This window comes from Durio zibethinus, chromosome 9, assembly GCF_047325235.1.
Source record: "Durio zibethinus cultivar Kanyao isolate XHJ-2024 chromosome 9, ASM4732523v1, whole genome shotgun sequence".
NCBI lineage: Eukaryota > Viridiplantae > Streptophyta > Magnoliopsida > Malvales > Malvaceae > Durio > Durio zibethinus.
This window is the reverse complement of record NC_143170.1, coordinates 26,934,857-26,953,089: the sequence shown is the minus strand read 5'-3', so window position 1 is coordinate 26,953,089 and position 18,233 is coordinate 26,934,857. Positions and strand designations below refer to the sequence as shown.

The following is an 18,233-nucleotide window of genomic DNA, read 5'->3' as shown; positions in this document are numbered from 1 at the left end:
TCATATATATTGCTACTCAACAATGTCGCTCAGGCAGGGCCACACTATGTTGAAAGAAAATTCTCATAGTAAGTTGGGCAGATTCAACACAGGAAAGAAAAAGAAATATACCCAAAAAAAATGCAAAGATAATGATTGATTGCACTAGGCTCAATGTCTCATTACTTGATAAAGGATCGAAGAAGAAAACTATACATATACACACCTTCAAGACACCCCCCCCACCTACCATCATCATCATGTTATAATGTATTGCCTCCTGCACCTAAAACAGAATACAATAAAAGTAAAACCCACTTCCAATTTCTCCCAATAAAAGAAAAAGAAAAAAAAAAGGACAAAAAACTTGGAAGAAACTAGAGCTCCATTTCCATGGCTCTAAAAGAGTAAAGAGAAAATATCACTGGTATACCCCTTAAAAGTCAAAACGCACAGAAAAGGAAGTTAGCTCAGACCTTCCATGGCAACTTCAGACTCTAAGCAAATAGATACTAAGCTCAGGAGCTCCATTGCTGTCAGGATTCATCATATAGAAAGCTTCTGAATCTCTAGACCCAACAATTCTCTCAAACTTGGCCCTCATATACATAAGTTCACCATCAGCACCAGCCTCAGCTCCACTCCCAGGCAAAACCCCTGCTCCCATGGAAATTGGTTCCACAGCTTTCAGAATCTTCCATTCTTTAGCACCACATTCCCTCCTTGCTGCAAAACCACATTTCTTTCCATTGCAATAGGTTCTCCATACAGGCTCTTCTAGTAATCTCACAGCTTTTTTCTCTTCTTCTTTCTCTTTATCACACTCCAGAGCAATCCTGACCAACCCGGACGCCATCTCTCGAACCAATCCACTAATTGGTGTAGCAAGTTCAACAAGGAAAGCTGGTGGGGAATTGGGATCTTTCTGAAAAGCAAAGTGAACATGGCCACGCCTATAACCAAAAAGGGTGCCTACCACTCGAGGTCCAAGACCAAAGTGCAAGTTTGAACGGTTCTTTCCAAACGCTGTAAGAACAGATCGAAGCCTGGCAACGGCAACAGCTGGAAGCTTCTTCCTTGGTGTTGGCATGGCAACATGGGTCTTGAGATTTTCCCTCTTGTCTTCTTCATTGGGGTTTGAAGATGACTTGAAGGTTGAAGCTTCATCATCTTCAGTTCCAACCTTTTTAGTCCAGTGGAAGTGTCTTTTGGAGGAGTCTTGAGAGGTTCTTGCCATAACTGGCTAGTTGTGAAAGGAGAAAAATAAAATGAATGGGGGGAAGGGCAGCTCTCCTTAAAGATGGTGTGAAGAGAAGAGAGAGAGAAATAGAGATTCTGTTTCTTATCTTTTACTGATTTGTGGGGCTTTCTATTTAATTCTTTGTTTTCTAGTCCTTTGGTGTAGTGCAAGAGAATCCTGACAAAAGAGACATGGCCTGGCCCACCTGCTGATTGAGGTAGTGGAAAGAGAAAGAGAGACTATGCAGTGCTATGAAAAAACTAGAAAAGAAAGGAAAGAAAAAGAATCTGAGGGGACAATATGTGTGTTATTTCACTTTCTTGTGGGGCAGAGAGAGAAAGGATTTTGCTTGACTGACTCTTTTGACTTGAATCCGGATTCAGCAAAAGGTTTGGCAGCCGCAGCCCGAGGCCACACCAAAGCAAAACCGAACCAATAGATATTCAGGCAGGCTCACAAGCCACAACAACAGATCGTTCAATATTTGTTCTGAAGCCCACTGTCTTGTACCGTGAAACCAACACCTGGGCTGGCCAGTGGCCACCTGGGTTATGTTGGCCTCATCAAAAAAGAGTTCTTGAGTGATTAGTAAATTCTCAAGTTCTCATGCTCTAACGTTGGGTGACTAGTCAACAACAACCACCAACCTACGAACTGACCCTTCATTGTCTGTGGGACCTCACAGAAATACATCATTCCCAGTTTGGACATTTCTCAACAGGAATTGACACATCACTATCTCGGTCGGTTCGTAGATTGGTGATTGTAGTATATCCTACGTGGCTTCATTTTGCAATAGGAATTCTGGAATTGGGCCACGACAGCAATCAGGAAATGGTTGCAGTCTTGCAGATATTTTAAGTCAGATTTGCCTGCCGGTCTCTTGTTACGTCAGTGTGTTACTCAGCACCCATTTGTTTAGCTAAATACTAATTGATTGATAACTAAATACATATCAAGGCTTGGGCACAGAAGGAATTGAACAAACTCTCACTAATTACATTAAGTTATAGACAGCATTTCATTGATAAAAGTACAAATATCCACATAGGCCAGTGCACTAACCAATAGCTTTTTTTGTACATAAAATACTGAGATTAGAACTTAGTAGCACTAATAAAAGAGTCAAGATGCTTGCCTGTGGTAAAAGAAAATAAGTCCTAAATGGTTAGCTCTCTAAACTTGGATCAGGATCTGGTTGCTTTGGGGCAACAGCCCCACCATTCATTCTTGCACGAGCTTCAGCAAACATCCTTTGCTGCTCAGCTACTGCTTCTTCTTCAGTCATCTCTGCTCCATTGCTCCATTTGCCACCTTTCAAAGAGTCCTGCTGAAATACATTTCAAGAGTACCATCAGTGAATCTGTTGGGACGTGCTTTGGTTGCTGAATCAAATTCAAAATGCAGTATTGAATAGTATTGTTTTGATAAACAGGTTATATGGCCAAAAAGAAATAACAGAAAACAAGACTCCAACAGAAAAGAGTAGCACAAGATTGCCAATTTCTTGATCGATAACCAGGAAAAAAACTATATGCCTATACTAACACTATTTCTTGTGAGAAAAAAAAAAAAAAGGTCAGGAAAAAGAAAGAAAAGGGGGGCAGAGAAAATGAGCTGGGGCAATCTCATGTTGCTCATATGCAGAGAAAACTGAAATTACAATTCAGTTTCCAACAATTGACAATGCAGAATGCTCAATGCAAACAAGGAGCAAGAAGACAAACAATTACCAAGGTCTCAATCTTGTGTTGCTCATATGCAGCACATACCTCTTCAATGTACTCTCCAAACCCAAGAACCTGACAAATCACAGGCATACCTAAAGTTTTAGTAACAATTATATTACATAAACCTTCTTTGCATTCTTAGAACTAAAAGATTGTATGATCAGAATAAATGCAAGGCAGTAGACTGCACCATGGTAACTAATATCAAAATTATGGACCACTGTTGTTAGGCAACAGAAATCTCCAGTATCAACCAATTCAACCATCAGGAAAGTCACGAAACTTCTGCTCCAAGCTACCTGACCTCACTGTGCTGAGGAAAAATAAGTATGTAGAAGAACATCTTTAAAAGTTAACACTATATCTTTCAAATGGAGAGAGGGCTAGTAAAGGCAAAGCTTGATATGACAAAATAAAAATCCTTCTCAGACCCTTGATAGCTTGATTAAATAAAGAAAATATATCCAGATGGTGCTTGAGTTGTTATTGTAAAAGCAGTTTTAAAATTCTCTGTATTTACTTAAGATTGGAAGCAGGCTAAGTTCCTACATGCGTAAAGACACTGCTGAACCATAACAGCATATGCAAAGGTCCTATTCAAGACTTTACATTTTCAATCCTAATAAAGCAAAAAGAAGTAAGGACACCTATAAAAGAACCAAATTAAAATGTGAAAGTAGGTTGGTGAGATAGAAACCTCTAAAGCCTTGAGCACATGCTCAGGTGCTATTGTTCGTTTGTCCTCTCTGTTACAAACTTCATTGGACTCTGATGAAATGAGATTAATAAACTCTGCAAGAGGATTATAGTTTTCATCAATTCCAACAAACAATAAGTTAATACTACCAATTGTCATAACATGCAAGTCTGAAAATTAGGTGTCTAGACCAATTACATTCTAGTTAGGGACAGTAAAAATCCAATGATGTAAAAAATTACAAGGGAATATAGATGGTTGATAAACTTGCCAAGCAACATTCTAACAAGAAAAATTTTTTCCACCCAAGCCTTCAATGACACAACAAATACTGTGTGTATAACCATATGAGACTAATTACCAAGTGGAAATGTGTGACATTAAATTGATACAGATTAAAAAGGTGAGAAGAATTAAACTTATTATCTCACCTACACAACACTCAATCAAAAGATCTTGAGCATCTCTTGCAACACGTACATCTGGCGGTAACATCTCCTTTATAATCTTGGTCATAGTAGCTGAAAAAAGGAAATATATATATAATTTTTATTGCAAAGCAATGAAACAAATCTAAACTAAACCACTGTGCTCAGGTGCAAAACCATAAGCAGAAAATTATATAAGATTACTATAATTAGCATGAGCACAAGGAAGGTGTTTTGGCTATTTTAAGACAAAAGTTTGACACCTGATTATTAAACCAATCTTTTTTTTTTTTTTTATAACGGTGAAAAGTAAAAGAAAAACAGAATCTTAAATCCTTGCACCAAAGTGAACCATGTAAAGCGTTTAAAAATATTACACCTGATTATTAGCTCCAAAAACTCCATTTCACCACGTAAAACAAGTTTATCGGGGAAAGCAAAGACATCAACCAGTATGAGTTATAATTATCCAAACACTTGCACCCTTTCCCAATTAATAATGCCCTCAGCAGCATTGAAATCAATTCCTCTGTTAAATAAACTTTATCATCCATCCTCAAAGCCATAACAATCCCTCAACCAGCACAATGCAATCCCTCAAACAATTTTTTTAAAAAATGGAAAGCCAGTTGACACCTTTGACAGACAAAGCATTCAGATAGAAAGCTCCTCTGGAAAAGCTCAAAAACCTAACAACATAAAGCTAGTCAAAGACAAAACTAGGTTTGAACACGAATTTATACTTCAAATCATGAAAGAGGCACACTTTCTTAAACCCATCTCATCATACTTGCCTAATCTCATCAAATTGAAGTTTTTGCAAACTCTCACCCTTTGGTATCTTACTTTGGCAAAAACCTAATTAACTTTTAATAACAAACTGGTTGTTCTTGATAGAAATAAGTGGTGCAAGTATGACCTAATATGATTCTCTTTTCGGCCTTTCACACAGCCGACCCCAGAGTTACGGGATATAAGGCTTAGTTTGTTGTTGTTGTTGTAACTTTTAATGACAAACTGATTTACTTATTTACTATAATTCAAAGCAAAAGCTGACACAGATAATGCCAAACCCTAAATTAAGCAACAAAACTGCCATGATTTATCATTCTTAGCTAATTCTTATGGCAGATAAAAGAAACCCTAACAAATTCAAGTCTTAAAATTCATAAATTTAGAACACGATAAAATCTAAGTAAACGAAAAGGAGAAAATTCTCAGAAAAAACAAATAAACTATCATCAAAACTACCAAATAATTACAAATAAATAAAACGGAAATTAGGACGAGAAAATAGAGGAAAACAAAAATTACCTTTGGGAAGTGAAGCGTCTTCCTTCGACTTCCCTACGATATCCATCGGCTCCATCTTTTAATTCTTCAAAACAAAAATAAAAAAAATCAAAATCCAACAGAGAATAAACAGATCTAGAACGTGAGAGGGAGGAAATCGAGGGGGATTGACTCACCGAGTTACTGAGTCAAGAAGTCGGGGCGGGTATTCCTACGGCTACGGACCGAAAAACGTTAAACGAGTCAAGCGATACGCGATCCGAGTCGAGGGGTAGATCAAGAGGAAGGACATGGTTGATTTATGAAGTTATCAAAGAAGGTCATGAAGCTTCATGATAAGAGAGCGGGCTCTCGATCACAGCTGATTAGGGCAAAAAAAACTTCAGGGGGCGCGAGGGATATCCACGCGCTTAGACAGCTTAGTTTGCTGTTTGGTGCGTGTTGGAAACTCAGTTCTTATGCGCGTGGACAGTTGTGGCTTTAACTCTCTTTCTTTACTTTTCAAACTTTTTTTTTAGTTTTTTTTATTTTTCTTTCCTTGTTTGTTTCCTTTGCTGCTAAAGCGTTCGACGAAATGCCAGTACGGCAAGTAATAAGAAGGGACTTATGACTGTTGACTATTAGGGAAAAAGACAAAAGTCAATCCCTTGAAAAAAAAAAAAGGTCCATGTTTAAGAGATTGGGGATGTTGCATCAAGTACAAGACCCTTCGGCTCTGTGAAAGGAAATCTTAGGACGATAAGATTGGATGTTATTTTCGTTAACCAAATCGAATATATATATATATATATATATATTATATAATAATATGCATAAATAAATTTATTATATAAGTATTTATATGAATAATTTTTTTAAATGATACATAAAATAATTTTTAATTACAAATTAAATAATTTTAAATTTATTCAAATATCAAAATTATTTAAATTATAAGTAAAAATTAAATCAATTTTAAAATATATATTTTAAAATTAAAATTATGAAATTTAGATTTTTTAATAAATAATTTTAGTTATTTATTAAATAAATTTATTTAAAAAATTATTTAATCATCAAAATCTTTCAAACATGTTTAAAAATTACAAAGATTATATTTATCCAAATTTTTTAACAATCTTTTTTGTCTTGATTTAAAAAATTATCTTTTTGAAAATTTTACTCAAACAATTTTATGTAAAATTTTGAAAATTCAAAAAATTTTTAACTTAAATCTTTAAATAATAAATTTATCAAAACAATTATATCCATTTAAATTCTAATTATCAAATTTGTATTTCAGATAAATGTAAAAAATTTAATATTATCTTTATCATTTATTATATTATTTTAAATTTTAAAAATTATCTATTTAATCATAATTGCCACTAAAGAATTTTTATACAAATTTAAAACTATAAATGTAATGTATTATACATAAATTTTTTTTATTTTTTTAGTAACTTTTTTAAAGATATATTCTATTACTATTGCAATTTTTTTTTTTTTTATAAATTTTTTCTAACATATATTTTATTTCTTATTATAGTTTCATTTTTATGAAAAATAATTTTTCAATTTATTTTTTCTTTTTTCACTTATTTTTTAATATTTTTTAAATAATTTAGTCAAAATTACTAAAGTAAAAGTGTATTAATACTTCTTTTATTATTTAATTTATCATTTAGTAACATATATTTTAAAAAGCATAATTTATTTTTATTTGATATAATTTTACATGTATATAAATATTATTATAAACAAAAATATCCGAAGGCAAGACATAATTTTTTTTTGTTGTTTTCGAAAATTTTTTTTAATGAAAAGTCAATATATATAAAATTTATATATGTTATTAGTTTTAAAATTTTGAAAAACTAATTTGTGTATATATATATATATTTATATTAAATAAAAAAATTTATTTCGTGTATCGTATGAGTTATAATTTAGTATATAATATTATAAATTTTTAAAATTTAATTTAATTAGAATAAATTTTTTAAAAATTGAATTGATTTTGAGGAATTTTATTAGTTGGATTCATTGATATAAACAAAAATATCCGAAGGCAAGACATAATTTTTTTTTATTGTTTTTGAAAATTTTTTTTAATGAAAAGTCAATATATATAAAATTTATATATGTTATTAGTTTTAAAATTTTGAAAAACTAATTTGTGTATATATATATATTTATATTAAATAAAAAAAATTATTTCGTGTATCGTATGAGTTATAATTTAGTATATAATATTATAAATTTTTAAAATTTAATTTAATTAGAATAAATTTTTTAAAAATTGAATTGATTTTGAGGAATTTTATTAGTTGGATTCATTGATATAAACAAAAATATCCGAAGGCAAGACATAATTTTTTTTTATTGTTTTTGAAAATTTTTTTTAATGAAAAGTCAATATATATAAAATTTATATATGTTATTAGTTTTAAAATTTTGAAAAACTAATTTGTGTATATATATATATTTATATTAAATAAAAAAAATTATTTCGTGTATCGTATGAGTTATAATTTAGTATATAATATTATAAATTTTTAAAATTTAATTTAATTAGAATAAATTTTTTAAAAATTGAATTGATTTTGAGGAATTTTATTAGTTGGATTCATTGATATAAACAAAAATATCCGAAGGCAAGACATAATTTTTTTTTATTGTTTTTGAAAATTTTTTTTAATGAAAAGTCAATATATATAAAATTTATATATGTTATTAGTTTTAAAATTTTGAAAAACTAATTTGTGTATATATATATATTTATATTAAATAAAAAAAATTATTTCGTGTATCGTATGAGTTATAATTTAGTATATAATATTATAAATTTTTAAATTTTAATTTAATTAGAATAAATTTTTTAAAAATTGAATTGATTTTGAGGAATTTTATTAGTTGGATTCATTGATATAAACAAAAATATCCGAAGGCAAGACATAATTTTTTTTTATTGTTTTTGAAAATTTTTTTTAATGAAAAGTCAATATATATAAAATTTATATATGTTACTAGTTTTAAAATTTTGAAAAACTAATTTGTGTATATATATATATATTTATATTAAATAAAAAAAATTATTTCGTGTATCGTATGAGTTATAATTTAGTATATAATATTATAAATTTTTAAAATTTAATTTAATTAGAATAAATTTTTTAAAAATTGAATTGATTTTGAGGAATTTTATTAGTTGGATTCATTGATATTTAAATTTTTTTACTATTATTTTTAAAATAAAATATTTTTAATTTAAAATATTTAAAAATTAAAATAAAGTATTTTTAATTTATTACTAAATAAAAAAAACAAAAATATGTGAATTATTTGATGAGACAGACTTGGACTTCGCTTTGATTAAGGTCCACCCGAACTCAAGCATGACCAATGTCCAGTTTTTCTCCGTAATTTTAGGGGTTAAAAATAAAAAAAATTCAAAATTAATTCAAAATTACAATATTTAATTTGATTTGAATTGATTTTTTATTTGATTTAAATTAAATTTAAATATTAAATATATATTAAATTTAAATTAAATTTTGAATAGAAAATAAAAAATTAAAAAATCAAATTACATTTATCTTAATTTATATATTTTTTAAATTTTTTATAAAATAAAAATAATAATATATAAAAAATAAAAATATTAAATATTAAATCAATTTTAAAATTTTATAATATTATACGACATATAAAAAATAAAATTCGGACCTGATCTGTTGGGTATCACCCCTGCGCTTTTTCTTCTTCTCCCGATCCAACTAGTATTACTACGAAGAGGGCTTTCAAAACTCGGCAAACCCCCAAAATAGTCACCCAAAATTAATCCCTTTTTAATCCAATCGGCTGCCAGTTTTTGATAGTTTTCAATCTCTCACATTGAAAACAAAATCAATCAAATAGGAAAAGAAAATCATGGATTCGGACGAGGAGGATTACGTTTTCTTCGGTACACCTATAGAGCGTGAGGAAGAGATCACCGACCGTCGGAAAAAAGCCGCTGCTGAAGCTTCTGGCAACCTCCGCTCACTCCCTTCCTGGAAGCAAGATGTATAACTTTCATCCTCCTTTTTTTTTCTTGCTGAGATTGTAAGTGACAAAATTTGAACTTTCCAAGGACCTATCCCAGTTTGAGCTCGACACCGTCTGGATGCCTAGAAAGTTTAGGGAAAAGAAAATTAAAGAAAACAGGACATGAAAGCCGATGGAACTTGCATTTACTTATTTATTTATTTATTTATTTGTTTTCGTTTGGAAAATTGCTAGTTCTCAGTTGGCGGTTTCATGTAATTTGGATCCTTGTGAATTGTGATAGTTAAAGCAAATTGTGCTTTTAGGTAGTATTTGAAGGTAAATCAGTTCCTTAATAGGAATGGAAGCTTTTGATGGACTTCACTTCATTTGCAGTTGGTTCTAAACGACTTGTCTTGGAATTGCTTTAAAAGAAAAAATGAAGAGAATTTCTGGGTCTCTGTTTTAGTGGCTTCTTTACTTTAATGATTCTTCAATTTGTGACACCAACTTGGTTAATTCCATTGTATAATAGTATAGATAAGGTATATAACGTAATCATGTAAGTATTTTTTTATTATATGCAAAGTCAAAAGACCATTTTTTTATTGTGTTTGAATTATATTTCTCCAGGTTAGAGATGAAGAAGGGCGAAGAAGATTCCATGGTGCATTTACAGGTGGATTTTCTGCTGGTTACTTCAATACAGTGGGCACTAAAGAGTGTATATCTCTATATACGTTTTAACTAGACTGCTACCATTTGCTTGCTTTGGAGTCATCTAGCATGCCTTGTGGTCTGGGAAACATATTTGCAGGTTGGGCCCCACAGTCATTTACATCATGGTGGAAGAACAGAGCTGAAGTCAAACAGCAGAGCATTTTCAACTTTTTAGATGAAGATGAGAAAGATGTATGTTCTATTTCATTTTCCCACATTTTACGATTTCTTTGACTGCATATAGGGACGACGCAGTGTCTGTCAGGTTTTGACAAGGATTTTTCTCTGTGCAAAACTGCATTTGGTCATTCTTGTTTATTTCCTTAATATATGCAATTCAGTTTCTTGCACTTCTAGGATCTTATTTTAGGAATGTTTTTAAAATTTCTTGATCCTTTGCCAGAACCTGAACATTCCCAACTCCATCATGTTGTATCTAATCAAAATTTGGACCTTCAGGATCTTGAAGTTTAGCTTTGGAAATATGTTGTCCAATTATATTGTAATGCTATATATGTTGAACCTTTATTTGTGATTATTCTTTGTTTTTCTGTGAAGAATAATATGCCCATATTGGTCTTATATTTGCATGTCTGGAGTTGCACAATTCCCTTATCATCTGTATGTGCCCGTGATTTGATGTACATTTTGCCATATAGTAGGCCCACTTGTAATAGATCTTTCTTTAAAGTTTAGTGTCTTAATATGTTTTCATAGCACTGACATGGTTTCATGATTATTAATATTCCCTAATATCTACTCAAATAGTGTTTAAACCTTTCATTTGTTATGGAAAGAAGTGATGATTATTATACAAGAATTGCATCATATTAATTATTAAATTCTTAGGCATCTTTCCAGTTAAATTATGTTATGGAATATATTCTCTGCATTCATTAACAAAAGTTTTCCAACAGAGATCAGCTATTGTATATCATATTTCATTATAAGACAGTTCACAAAAATCATAACAGAGTTTGAATGACGAAGTATTGTTTCCTATGTAGAAGTCTTTGAATGTAGTTTCACAATTAGATTACTGATTCAATGCGTTCACTAATTATTGTTTTATGTGCCTCTCAATTTTTTTTTTTTGTCTTTTAAGCAGTTGTTGGTTTCCTTATATTGTCCTCTCATCTACCACTTATCGGTAGATGATTAGGGATTGCAAAAAGTATTTTGTTGTATTTTGTTTCTTATTGTAAGAAATTTTTTTTTCAAGTTTATGATATTCCATATTTTTGTATTTTTGAAATTGGATGGTCTGTATTTGGGAACCTCTTTACAGTTTGACACATTTGGATTTACAGCTGCTAAGTATGCTGGCAACAAGCTGGTAAGGAATAAAAGCAAAGGTCTGTCAAATGCTTGTATACATTTCTTCTTATCAGCAGCGCCACATATTGATGGTTTACCAGAGAACATATCTGGTAAAGTCATTGTGGAAAAGTTTGCTCAAGATGATAAGAAAGTCAAATCACCCTCCAGGCATCCAAGAAACAGGAACAGTAGTTCCTCATCAGAAGATGAAAGGAGTAGAAAACATTCTAGGCGACATCGTTATAGAAGCAGTGATTCATGGAGCGATAATCGTGATCGCCACCATTCTAGGTCGAAAGGAAGAAGGAAAAAATCCTCCCTGGAAAAGAGTAGTAGCAGCAGAAAACACTCAAAACAGCATAAACACAGAAACAGGAACTCTCCCAGAAGGTCCAATCATGGCTCTAAGAGTGAACATTCAGAAGCCAGGAAAGAGAAACGAAAACAGAGGTCTTGAACATAAGCTTCTATTTTTTTCATTCCCATCTTCATATAGAAAATTCCGGTTGTATATCTTCACGGATCCAACTTCCAAAATTTGACTGCTTGTTTGATGTTCTGGGGCAAGGGTCTTGCCACTGAACCATTTGTGGAGATGCATCACTAGCATAGCATGCTGCTTATGCTGAGGCTTCTGGTTTGCTTCCAGATCTTGATTTGAGCAAGGTAGGAGGATCCATGGAGATTTGCAGTAGTGAGGATTAAAATTGATAAAACAATTCATTTAAAAGCAGAAGAATAGACCTGGTTAGAGAAGAAAAAGGAACAGAGGAGATGGGGATTTAGAGAGATCGGTGATGCTCTTAATCTGAAGAAGTCATCAGCCATGGAGCTTCTGTTTAGAATAATTAATCGATTGTCGTCAGAAGTATCAAGTCCGTGAATTTTGAAACTTGAAACATGCTTTCTCTCAATCTTTTCTTTAAAATTCTATACATAAAGAGAAAATGCCACTGTGATGATTATGTCTCATTTCTCATCTACTTACTGTTGCAGATTCCACTATTAAATCAAGAAGGCATGCAGAATGTCCTGTTTAGCTGGCTCAGAATCATTGCCTGGGCATTTAATGGAGTGCTAAGTGCCACCATAGTCTTCTTCTTCTGCATCCGAGCAATCCAGCATCAAGTCTTTCCCATAGATGGGGAAGTTGTTGGTTTGGAAATCCTCGGCGCTACCATGTATACGTGTATGGTGTGGGTAGTTAACTGCGAGATGGCACTATCCAGCACCTAATTTACATATATACAAACTGCACCAAAGAGAGAGCTGGGGATCGTTGATGATCATCCTTTCCACTAGATTTCTACCGAAAGATAGTTGTATATTACTTGTTACGACGAGGGAAGGCTTCTCCGTTCAAGATCAGAGTAGACTTCAAGGGTTAGAGAAAATTTACATTGAAGTTATATTAATGTTGTCAAATTAATTAATGACATTGATCAAATTCAACCTTTTCTTGATCTGACTTGCCCAAGACGGATCCGTCGCCAATCTTCTAGATAAACAACCGGCCAACCTTCCTCCCACCAACTCTCCGTCACTCTCTTTTAATTAATTTTCTAATGTTTTTTCTGATTTTTTTTTTTTTTGGATTTTTTATGTGACATTGAACCCACTTGTGACGTGGTGGAAAAAATAAAACCCCCTTTTGACGTGACACTAATGAGTTATTTGACTTGACATTTCTTTGTTATTGGTTAAAAAAAAAACCATAACAAGAGTATGAGATAACTTAATTTACGTAATATAAATTCAATTATTTAATTGTAAATTCTTTATATACCAAATTTAAAAAATATATAATATATGAGATTTAACTAGAGTTGTAAACGAATAGGTTCATTCGTGTGCATTTATTTAAATAATAAATTATTTATATTTAATTCAATTAAGTTAATATTAAATGAATATATATAAGTAAATATATACATAAATAATAAATAAATTATTTCTTTAAATGAATATAAATAAATTTAAATAAATATAAATAAACTTTAAAATAAAAAAAAATAAAATAAATAATTTTATTAATATTAATATAAATAAATAATAAATAAATAAATTTTGAACGAATTTTAAATAAATTTATTTAATGAATCAAATAAGCATTAATTTGTATTCAATTTATTTAATAAATAAATATAAATAAATAAAATTTAAATATATTAACAAATAATTTATCGAAAATTATATTAATTTATATTCTTGTATTTAATCATTTGTTTATTTTGGAAAAAAAAAAAAACCTTTTGTTTATAATTTTCGAGTAACTATTAAAGAGTTTTTTATTTTTTCATTTGTTTGGTCCTAATAAAAGGAAATACGAACCAGCCAGATTCCTCTGCGCCGTATGCCAGGACAAATGAAAGGAACCAACCACGTGTACATCTTTGACTCGGAACGAGGAACAGAGAAAAAGAAAAAGGCTAAAGGCTAAAGCATTTTTTTATAAAAAGGAAAGCAAATCATAATAAGACACGTCATTATCCGAATTTTTTATTATTGCTTTTCAAGTGGTCCTCCCTGTCCCTAAATAGCCCAGAGCACTATCAGTAAGGTTAAAACTGTAAATTCATTTCACAATCTCACATTTTAAACTGAAATAATAATAAAAAATAATAATATAATAATAAAAGTTCCCAAAAGACAAAGGAAAATTCACTGTTCGCCTCTGACGATATCGGGAAAAAAAAAGAGCGGGAGAGAGAGAGGCGTACGGCGACGGCGACACCGCAGTTAGATTACTTTTGTTTTTCCCTGGTTCAACTTTTTTTCTAGAATTGTAATTTTATTGATTTGTATTTATACAAATACAATGGAAAGTTTTTGTTTTCGTTGAGTTTGTTCAGATCCGTGGAATTTGAAATTTTTTTCTTTTGATTTTTTTTTAATGAGAGAAAGGAAAATTTTAGTGTTATTATTGGGAAATAAAGGGGTAAAGACACTGGAGGCAGCGGTTCATCGATCTCTTCCTGGGAATTTTGTTCTGAGAATAACACAAATACATGAATCGATCGATAAACCTCTGCATCCAGCGCCTTCCCTCTTTTTTGATTTCATTTTTTTTAAGTAAAAGAAAAAAAAGATTTTTTTTTAAGTTTTATGATAGTTGCTAATAATTTCTCTGCTTGTTGGTAGCTAATAATTTCTCTGTTTTATAATTTTATGATAGATGTTCTTGATAAATGAATGAATTGTCAAATTTGGTTTTGAGATTGAAATCAACTTAGTGCCTTCTGATTTCCTTCCTACATCTGAATATTGTTGATCTGTTGTTCCATTTTGTTTTATAATCCTTACTGCAATTCTTTTTCATTTTCAGTTATTGCATCTCCTGGAAAATTGGAAATTTATGAATATTTTTCTTGGTCTTGTGTCAGTTGTTGTTTCACGGTTGTTTCTGTTCATATGTGATGAATCTAGAGCTCAGAACTGGGCATGGGAGCTTGTTTTTCTCTTGATATGCTAATGTTTTGTTAGCCTTTCAAACACTTGTAGTTTGTAATTTGCCGTTGATGTGGTAGTCTGGTAGAATTATTTGTCTTGAATTTGTGTGAGTAATCCATGGTATTGCTTTTCAGCATGTCATGTATTGTTAAGGTTCTTAAGTAAGATGGAAATAATTGGAGCTACCCCCTTGGATGTTTTCCCTTTGATGGTGTGTTGAATTGAATATGAATCGAAAGTATGCTGTATTCATTTGTTTGATTTTTCATTTTAGTTGGCATTCATCATGGTTTTTCAGATTGGCAATGTTTAGATTATGAGTTGGTGTGGGGAATTCTGGAAGTTCATAATGTTGTAAAGATTCTGATGATGACTGAAACGTCCATGACATGAGATTCTGTCTATGGTCCCAACTTGGGTATGGCTTCCGTGTAGTTCCTTCATGGTTCAACATTCACCATTTTAACCCAAGAACATAGATGGATAGCATACCCCTTTATGTAAATGTATGTTTTGCAGTTGTGGGATTTTACAGTGTAGAGTAGTAGGAATTGATTTGCAGCCATTTGGGTGTCATTTTCTCTTAGCAGGTAGTCAAAAGTTTATTTCTTTGTAAAAAAAAGTTATCCTCTGAAACGAAGTTTCAAAGTAGGGGGCCACACCTTCGTCATTGCTGCATGAAAGTGAGTGAAAATTACAGTTACATGTACCAAGCTGTGAAACAACCTGCTATTTTCATGTGAACAAATCGAATCTGGTGTCAAATCCCATCGACCAAACCTATAATGGAAATCAAATCACTAGTGGTACCAAGTACCAACCAAAAAAGGTTGGTTACGGGAGTATAAATATGAACTCCAAAACCAAAAGAAAAGTAACGAATCTAGGGGAACATAAGCAAGCTGAGTATATTCTTTTCTGTTGTTTGTTTGCATCTTATTCTTTGTTGTTAGGTTTAAAATTTAGTGCACCCATTATTGTACTTGACATTTTCCAGTCATTCTAATGGGAAAAAGAAATTCTCTTTTCATGTTTAGTCACTGAATTTTCTTTAAGCTGGCTATAGCGTGTGATTCCTTTGTTTAATCTTTTTCTTATTCGCCTTTTTTGTTTGTTCTGGTTGTGGACTTGTGGGTTAAGGCAATGGGCTCTTGACTCTTTTCCGGACGCCATTTGTCTAAGCTTGAATTTCGGACTTTGCTGCTCTCCTGCCTTGAATCTTGGCCTTTCCTGATTCGATCATTGGGCCAACTAGGCTCTGGGTGCGCAAGTGTTGTTTTCTTATGTTGCTTTGGGTTTTAACTTTGTTTTGCTAGCAATTCCTGGTTATATATAGGATTTGAGGCAGATTGGGAGCTCATTTGATCCAAAACAAGGGCTGTACAAAACCGGTATCCTGGTTCCTAAAAGTGTAAAAAAAGAATGGGGACAATTGGATCAAAATTCAACTGAATGACAGTGAACTAAACAATAATGCAATTTCATAGGGATTAAGGGTGCCAGGAAGCTGGCGAATGGCGGCTAAAATGTCGTGACTTGGTTAGGTGCGTCCAATGAAAATGACTTCAAATTGGCATGATTTTTGTAACCATGTCAGCTATAGCTTCCCTAAGCCTATGAATGATAAAAATACCCTTCGGAATATATATAAGAATTCATTGCCAGAACGTGTAGTACCGATCATTTGCCTGTAGGTAACGCAAATTGAAGACCGTCTGATGATTTGGACCATGGAACTAGCCAATGAAAGGGGGCAAGTAAAAATTTTACGGCATGAAAAAAACTCTTTTCACACAAATTAATTAAGCCAAACCTCAACTGACCATTGCATGAAGAAACAGTGCTGATTCAAGTTTTAACATGACAAGTCTTCTTTCAAACAAAGCCAATTCTAAATTCTTAATCTGATTCAAGTTCTTAGTCATCTTCACAAGTTTTTTTTATGTGCTCCTCCTTAGTCTAAAGAAGTACAAAAGGAAGGAGCTACAACAACAGAAGAATAAACCCTAGAACTGCCAAATGAGTGCTGGCAAAGCTTGTTATTGCTACGCTCATCATGAACTGAAGTTGAAGAACAAAATATAGTTTCTTCAACGAGCGAATCAAAATCGACGGGGTCGACTTTGTTTCCTGTATTTTGATTTATCCAAGGAACTCCATTAATGGATTTGAGAGATGTTGATCTTGCATGGTTCTTCATGATTGATAGCTGAAGAAGTTGATAAAGCCTTGGATTCTTTCCTAGTAGATTGCAGTTTTCTTCATAGGTATTCGTTACCCCATGATACTGAAAGTTGGTCTTTGCATTCCTTCCTCGCAAAAGCCTTGCTGCTCTATCATAAGCCAAGGCAGCCTCTTCTGCTCCATCAAAAGTCCCTAGCCATAGCCTCAGCTTCTGGGAAGAGTCCTTGATCTCAGCTGCCCATCTACCCGATGGTCTTTGTCTGACCCCAAGGAATCTTCTTCCATTGTTGTTTCCTCCATTTGTGAGCTTCTTGCTTCTTTTCTCACCATCTCCGTCAAAGTTTTCTGTTTCAAGTGGTAATGGTATGGAGTTATGGTTTTTGCAAGGGCTTTGGGCAGATTGAGACTGCATGTTTCTTGAGCTATCCGTGCTGTCCATGACAGAAGGAGAAAAGGGTTATGGCTTAGCAAAAATGAAGAGGAACTTCTATGATATTATGGAATAATAATGGAGACTTATTAATTAAAGAAAATTTTTTGGATAATGGCATGTTGATTGTCAGCTTTAGAGAGTTTGATGTTTGTGATAAAAAAAAATACAATAAATAATGAGCAAAAGTCTAAGTGAAAACACTAGATTCCTACCCCCTTTGCTAGATAATCAAAGCAGCCTCTAATTTTTTTCTTTTTTAACAAATGAGGCCACAAGCTACGAACAGAGACAAAGGTTTGTAGGGTCGTAGGAGGTGCTAAGATTTGAATTTTAAACTAATACTATTTTTTAGAGTGATTGTACAAATCAATTAAGTTTAATTTCGAGTTTAAAGCAGCTTCTACTAAATTAGGTTAGATAGAGAATTTGTTGATAAAATTACGTAAACATGATGTATATGCATGCTTATCTATAATTTTGACTGCGGCTTGGAGGGACAGGAATGAAGGGTATATCACACATCAGCAACTTTTTGGACTGTTAGTATCCTTCTAGACTTATGTCTTTGGTTAGATATATAAATCTTATGATTAGGACAACATTAGAAAGAAACAGGACAACTTTAACAGATAAATGCAATTGGACAAAGATACCCAGAAAAAGAAAATGTGAAAACCAAAAACCAAAGAGTGATTTTCATGAATCATATGCAAATCTAGGGTAGCTAGATATATGAAATGCACCTGTCTTA

At 32.1% G+C, this 18,233-nt stretch overlaps 3 protein-coding genes and 1 pseudogene across 14 annotated transcripts; 1 reads left to right on the top strand and 3 right to left on the bottom strand.

The window, feature by feature from the left end:
• Positions 1-135: 135 nt before the first annotated feature.
• Positions 136-2,060, bottom strand: LOC111313367 (protein MIZU-KUSSEI 1 pseudogene; annotated as a pseudogene). The gene has a single exon (XR_016345265.1). The product of XR_016345265.1 is annotated as a protein MIZU-KUSSEI 1 pseudogene (transcript).
• A 137-nt stretch (positions 2,061-2,197) lies between these two features.
• On the bottom strand, positions 2,198-5,833 carry LOC111313376 (protein Dr1 homolog). Of its 5 annotated transcripts, none has more exons than XM_022914062.2 (6): positions 5,544-5,833; positions 5,389-5,452; positions 4,078-4,167; positions 3,647-3,741; positions 2,992-3,021; positions 2,198-2,549 (listed from the first exon to the last, which is right to left on the bottom strand). In XM_022914062.2, exons 2-6 carry the CDS (start codon positions 5,441-5,443, stop codon positions 2,388-2,390), a joined length of 432 nt encoding a protein of 143 aa, XP_022769797.2. In that variant the 5' UTR covers positions 5,444-5,452; positions 5,544-5,833; the 3' UTR covers positions 2,198-2,387. The 5 variants fall into 5 exon arrangements, with proteins under 5 accessions (XP_022769797.2, XP_022769805.2, XP_022769789.2 ...); XM_022914070.2 differs by having other exon boundaries at positions 2,198-2,546; XM_022914054.2 differs by having other exon boundaries at positions 2,198-2,546; positions 2,953-3,021; positions 5,544-5,832.
• Positions 5,834-9,066: 3,233 nt separating this feature from the next.
• LOC111313343 (uncharacterized) lies at positions 9,067-12,944 on the top strand. Of its 7 annotated transcripts, none has more exons than XM_089766051.1 (6): positions 9,275-9,414; positions 9,772-9,920; positions 10,009-10,099; positions 10,193-10,287; positions 11,384-11,865; positions 12,412-12,561. In XM_089766051.1, the coding sequence occupies exons 2-6, from the start codon at positions 9,861-9,863 to the stop codon at positions 12,422-12,424; spliced, it is 741 nt and encodes a 246-aa protein (XP_089622177.1). In that variant the 5' UTR covers positions 9,275-9,414; positions 9,772-9,860; the 3' UTR covers positions 12,425-12,561. The 7 variants fall into 7 exon arrangements, 5 of the variants coding, with proteins under 5 accessions (XP_089622175.1, XP_089622174.1, XP_089622177.1 ...); XM_089766052.1 differs by having other exon boundaries at positions 9,279-9,414; positions 9,702-9,920; positions 10,009-10,054; XM_089766050.1 differs by having other exon boundaries at positions 9,279-9,414; positions 9,702-9,920.
• Positions 12,945-16,123: 3,179 nt separating this feature from the next.
• Positions 16,124-17,933, bottom strand: LOC111303707 (uncharacterized). Its single transcript, XM_022900120.2, has one exon. It carries the CDS (start codon positions 17,486-17,488, stop codon positions 16,820-16,822), a length of 669 nt encoding a protein of 222 aa, XP_022755855.1. The 5' UTR covers positions 17,489-17,933; the 3' UTR covers positions 16,124-16,819.
• Between the last annotated feature and the right edge of the window lie 300 nt (positions 17,934-18,233).

Excerpts from the sequence above, each read along its gene's own strand:
- LOC111313376 (XM_022914048.2), bottom strand. The coding sequence starts at position 5,443 with ATGGAGCCGATGGATATCGTAGGGAAGTCGAAGGAAGACGCTTCACTT. Across the intron at positions 4,168-5,388 it reads AGACGCTTCACTTCCCAAAG|CTACTATGACCAAGATTATA; the intron begins GTAATTTTTGTT and ends TCCTTTTTTCAG. Across the intron at positions 3,022-3,646 it reads ATGTGCTCAAGGCTTTAGAG|GTTCTTGGGTTTGGAGAGTA; the intron begins GTTTCTATCTCA and ends GTGATTTGTCAG.
- LOC111313343 (XM_089766048.1), top strand. The coding sequence starts at position 9,280 with ATGGATTCGGACGAGGAGGATTACGTTTTCTTCGGTACACCTATAGAG. Across the intron at positions 9,415-10,008 it reads TCCCTTCCTGGAAGCAAGAT|GTTAGAGATGAAGAAGGGCG; the intron begins GTATAACTTTCA and ends ATATTTCTCCAG. Across the intron at positions 10,288-11,383 it reads TAGATGAAGATGAGAAAGAT|TTTGACACATTTGGATTTAC; the intron begins GTATGTTCTATT and ends ACCTCTTTACAG.
- LOC111303707 (XM_022900120.2), bottom strand. The coding sequence starts at position 17,488 with ATGGACAGCACGGATAGCTCAAGAAACATGCAGTCTCAATCTGCCCAA.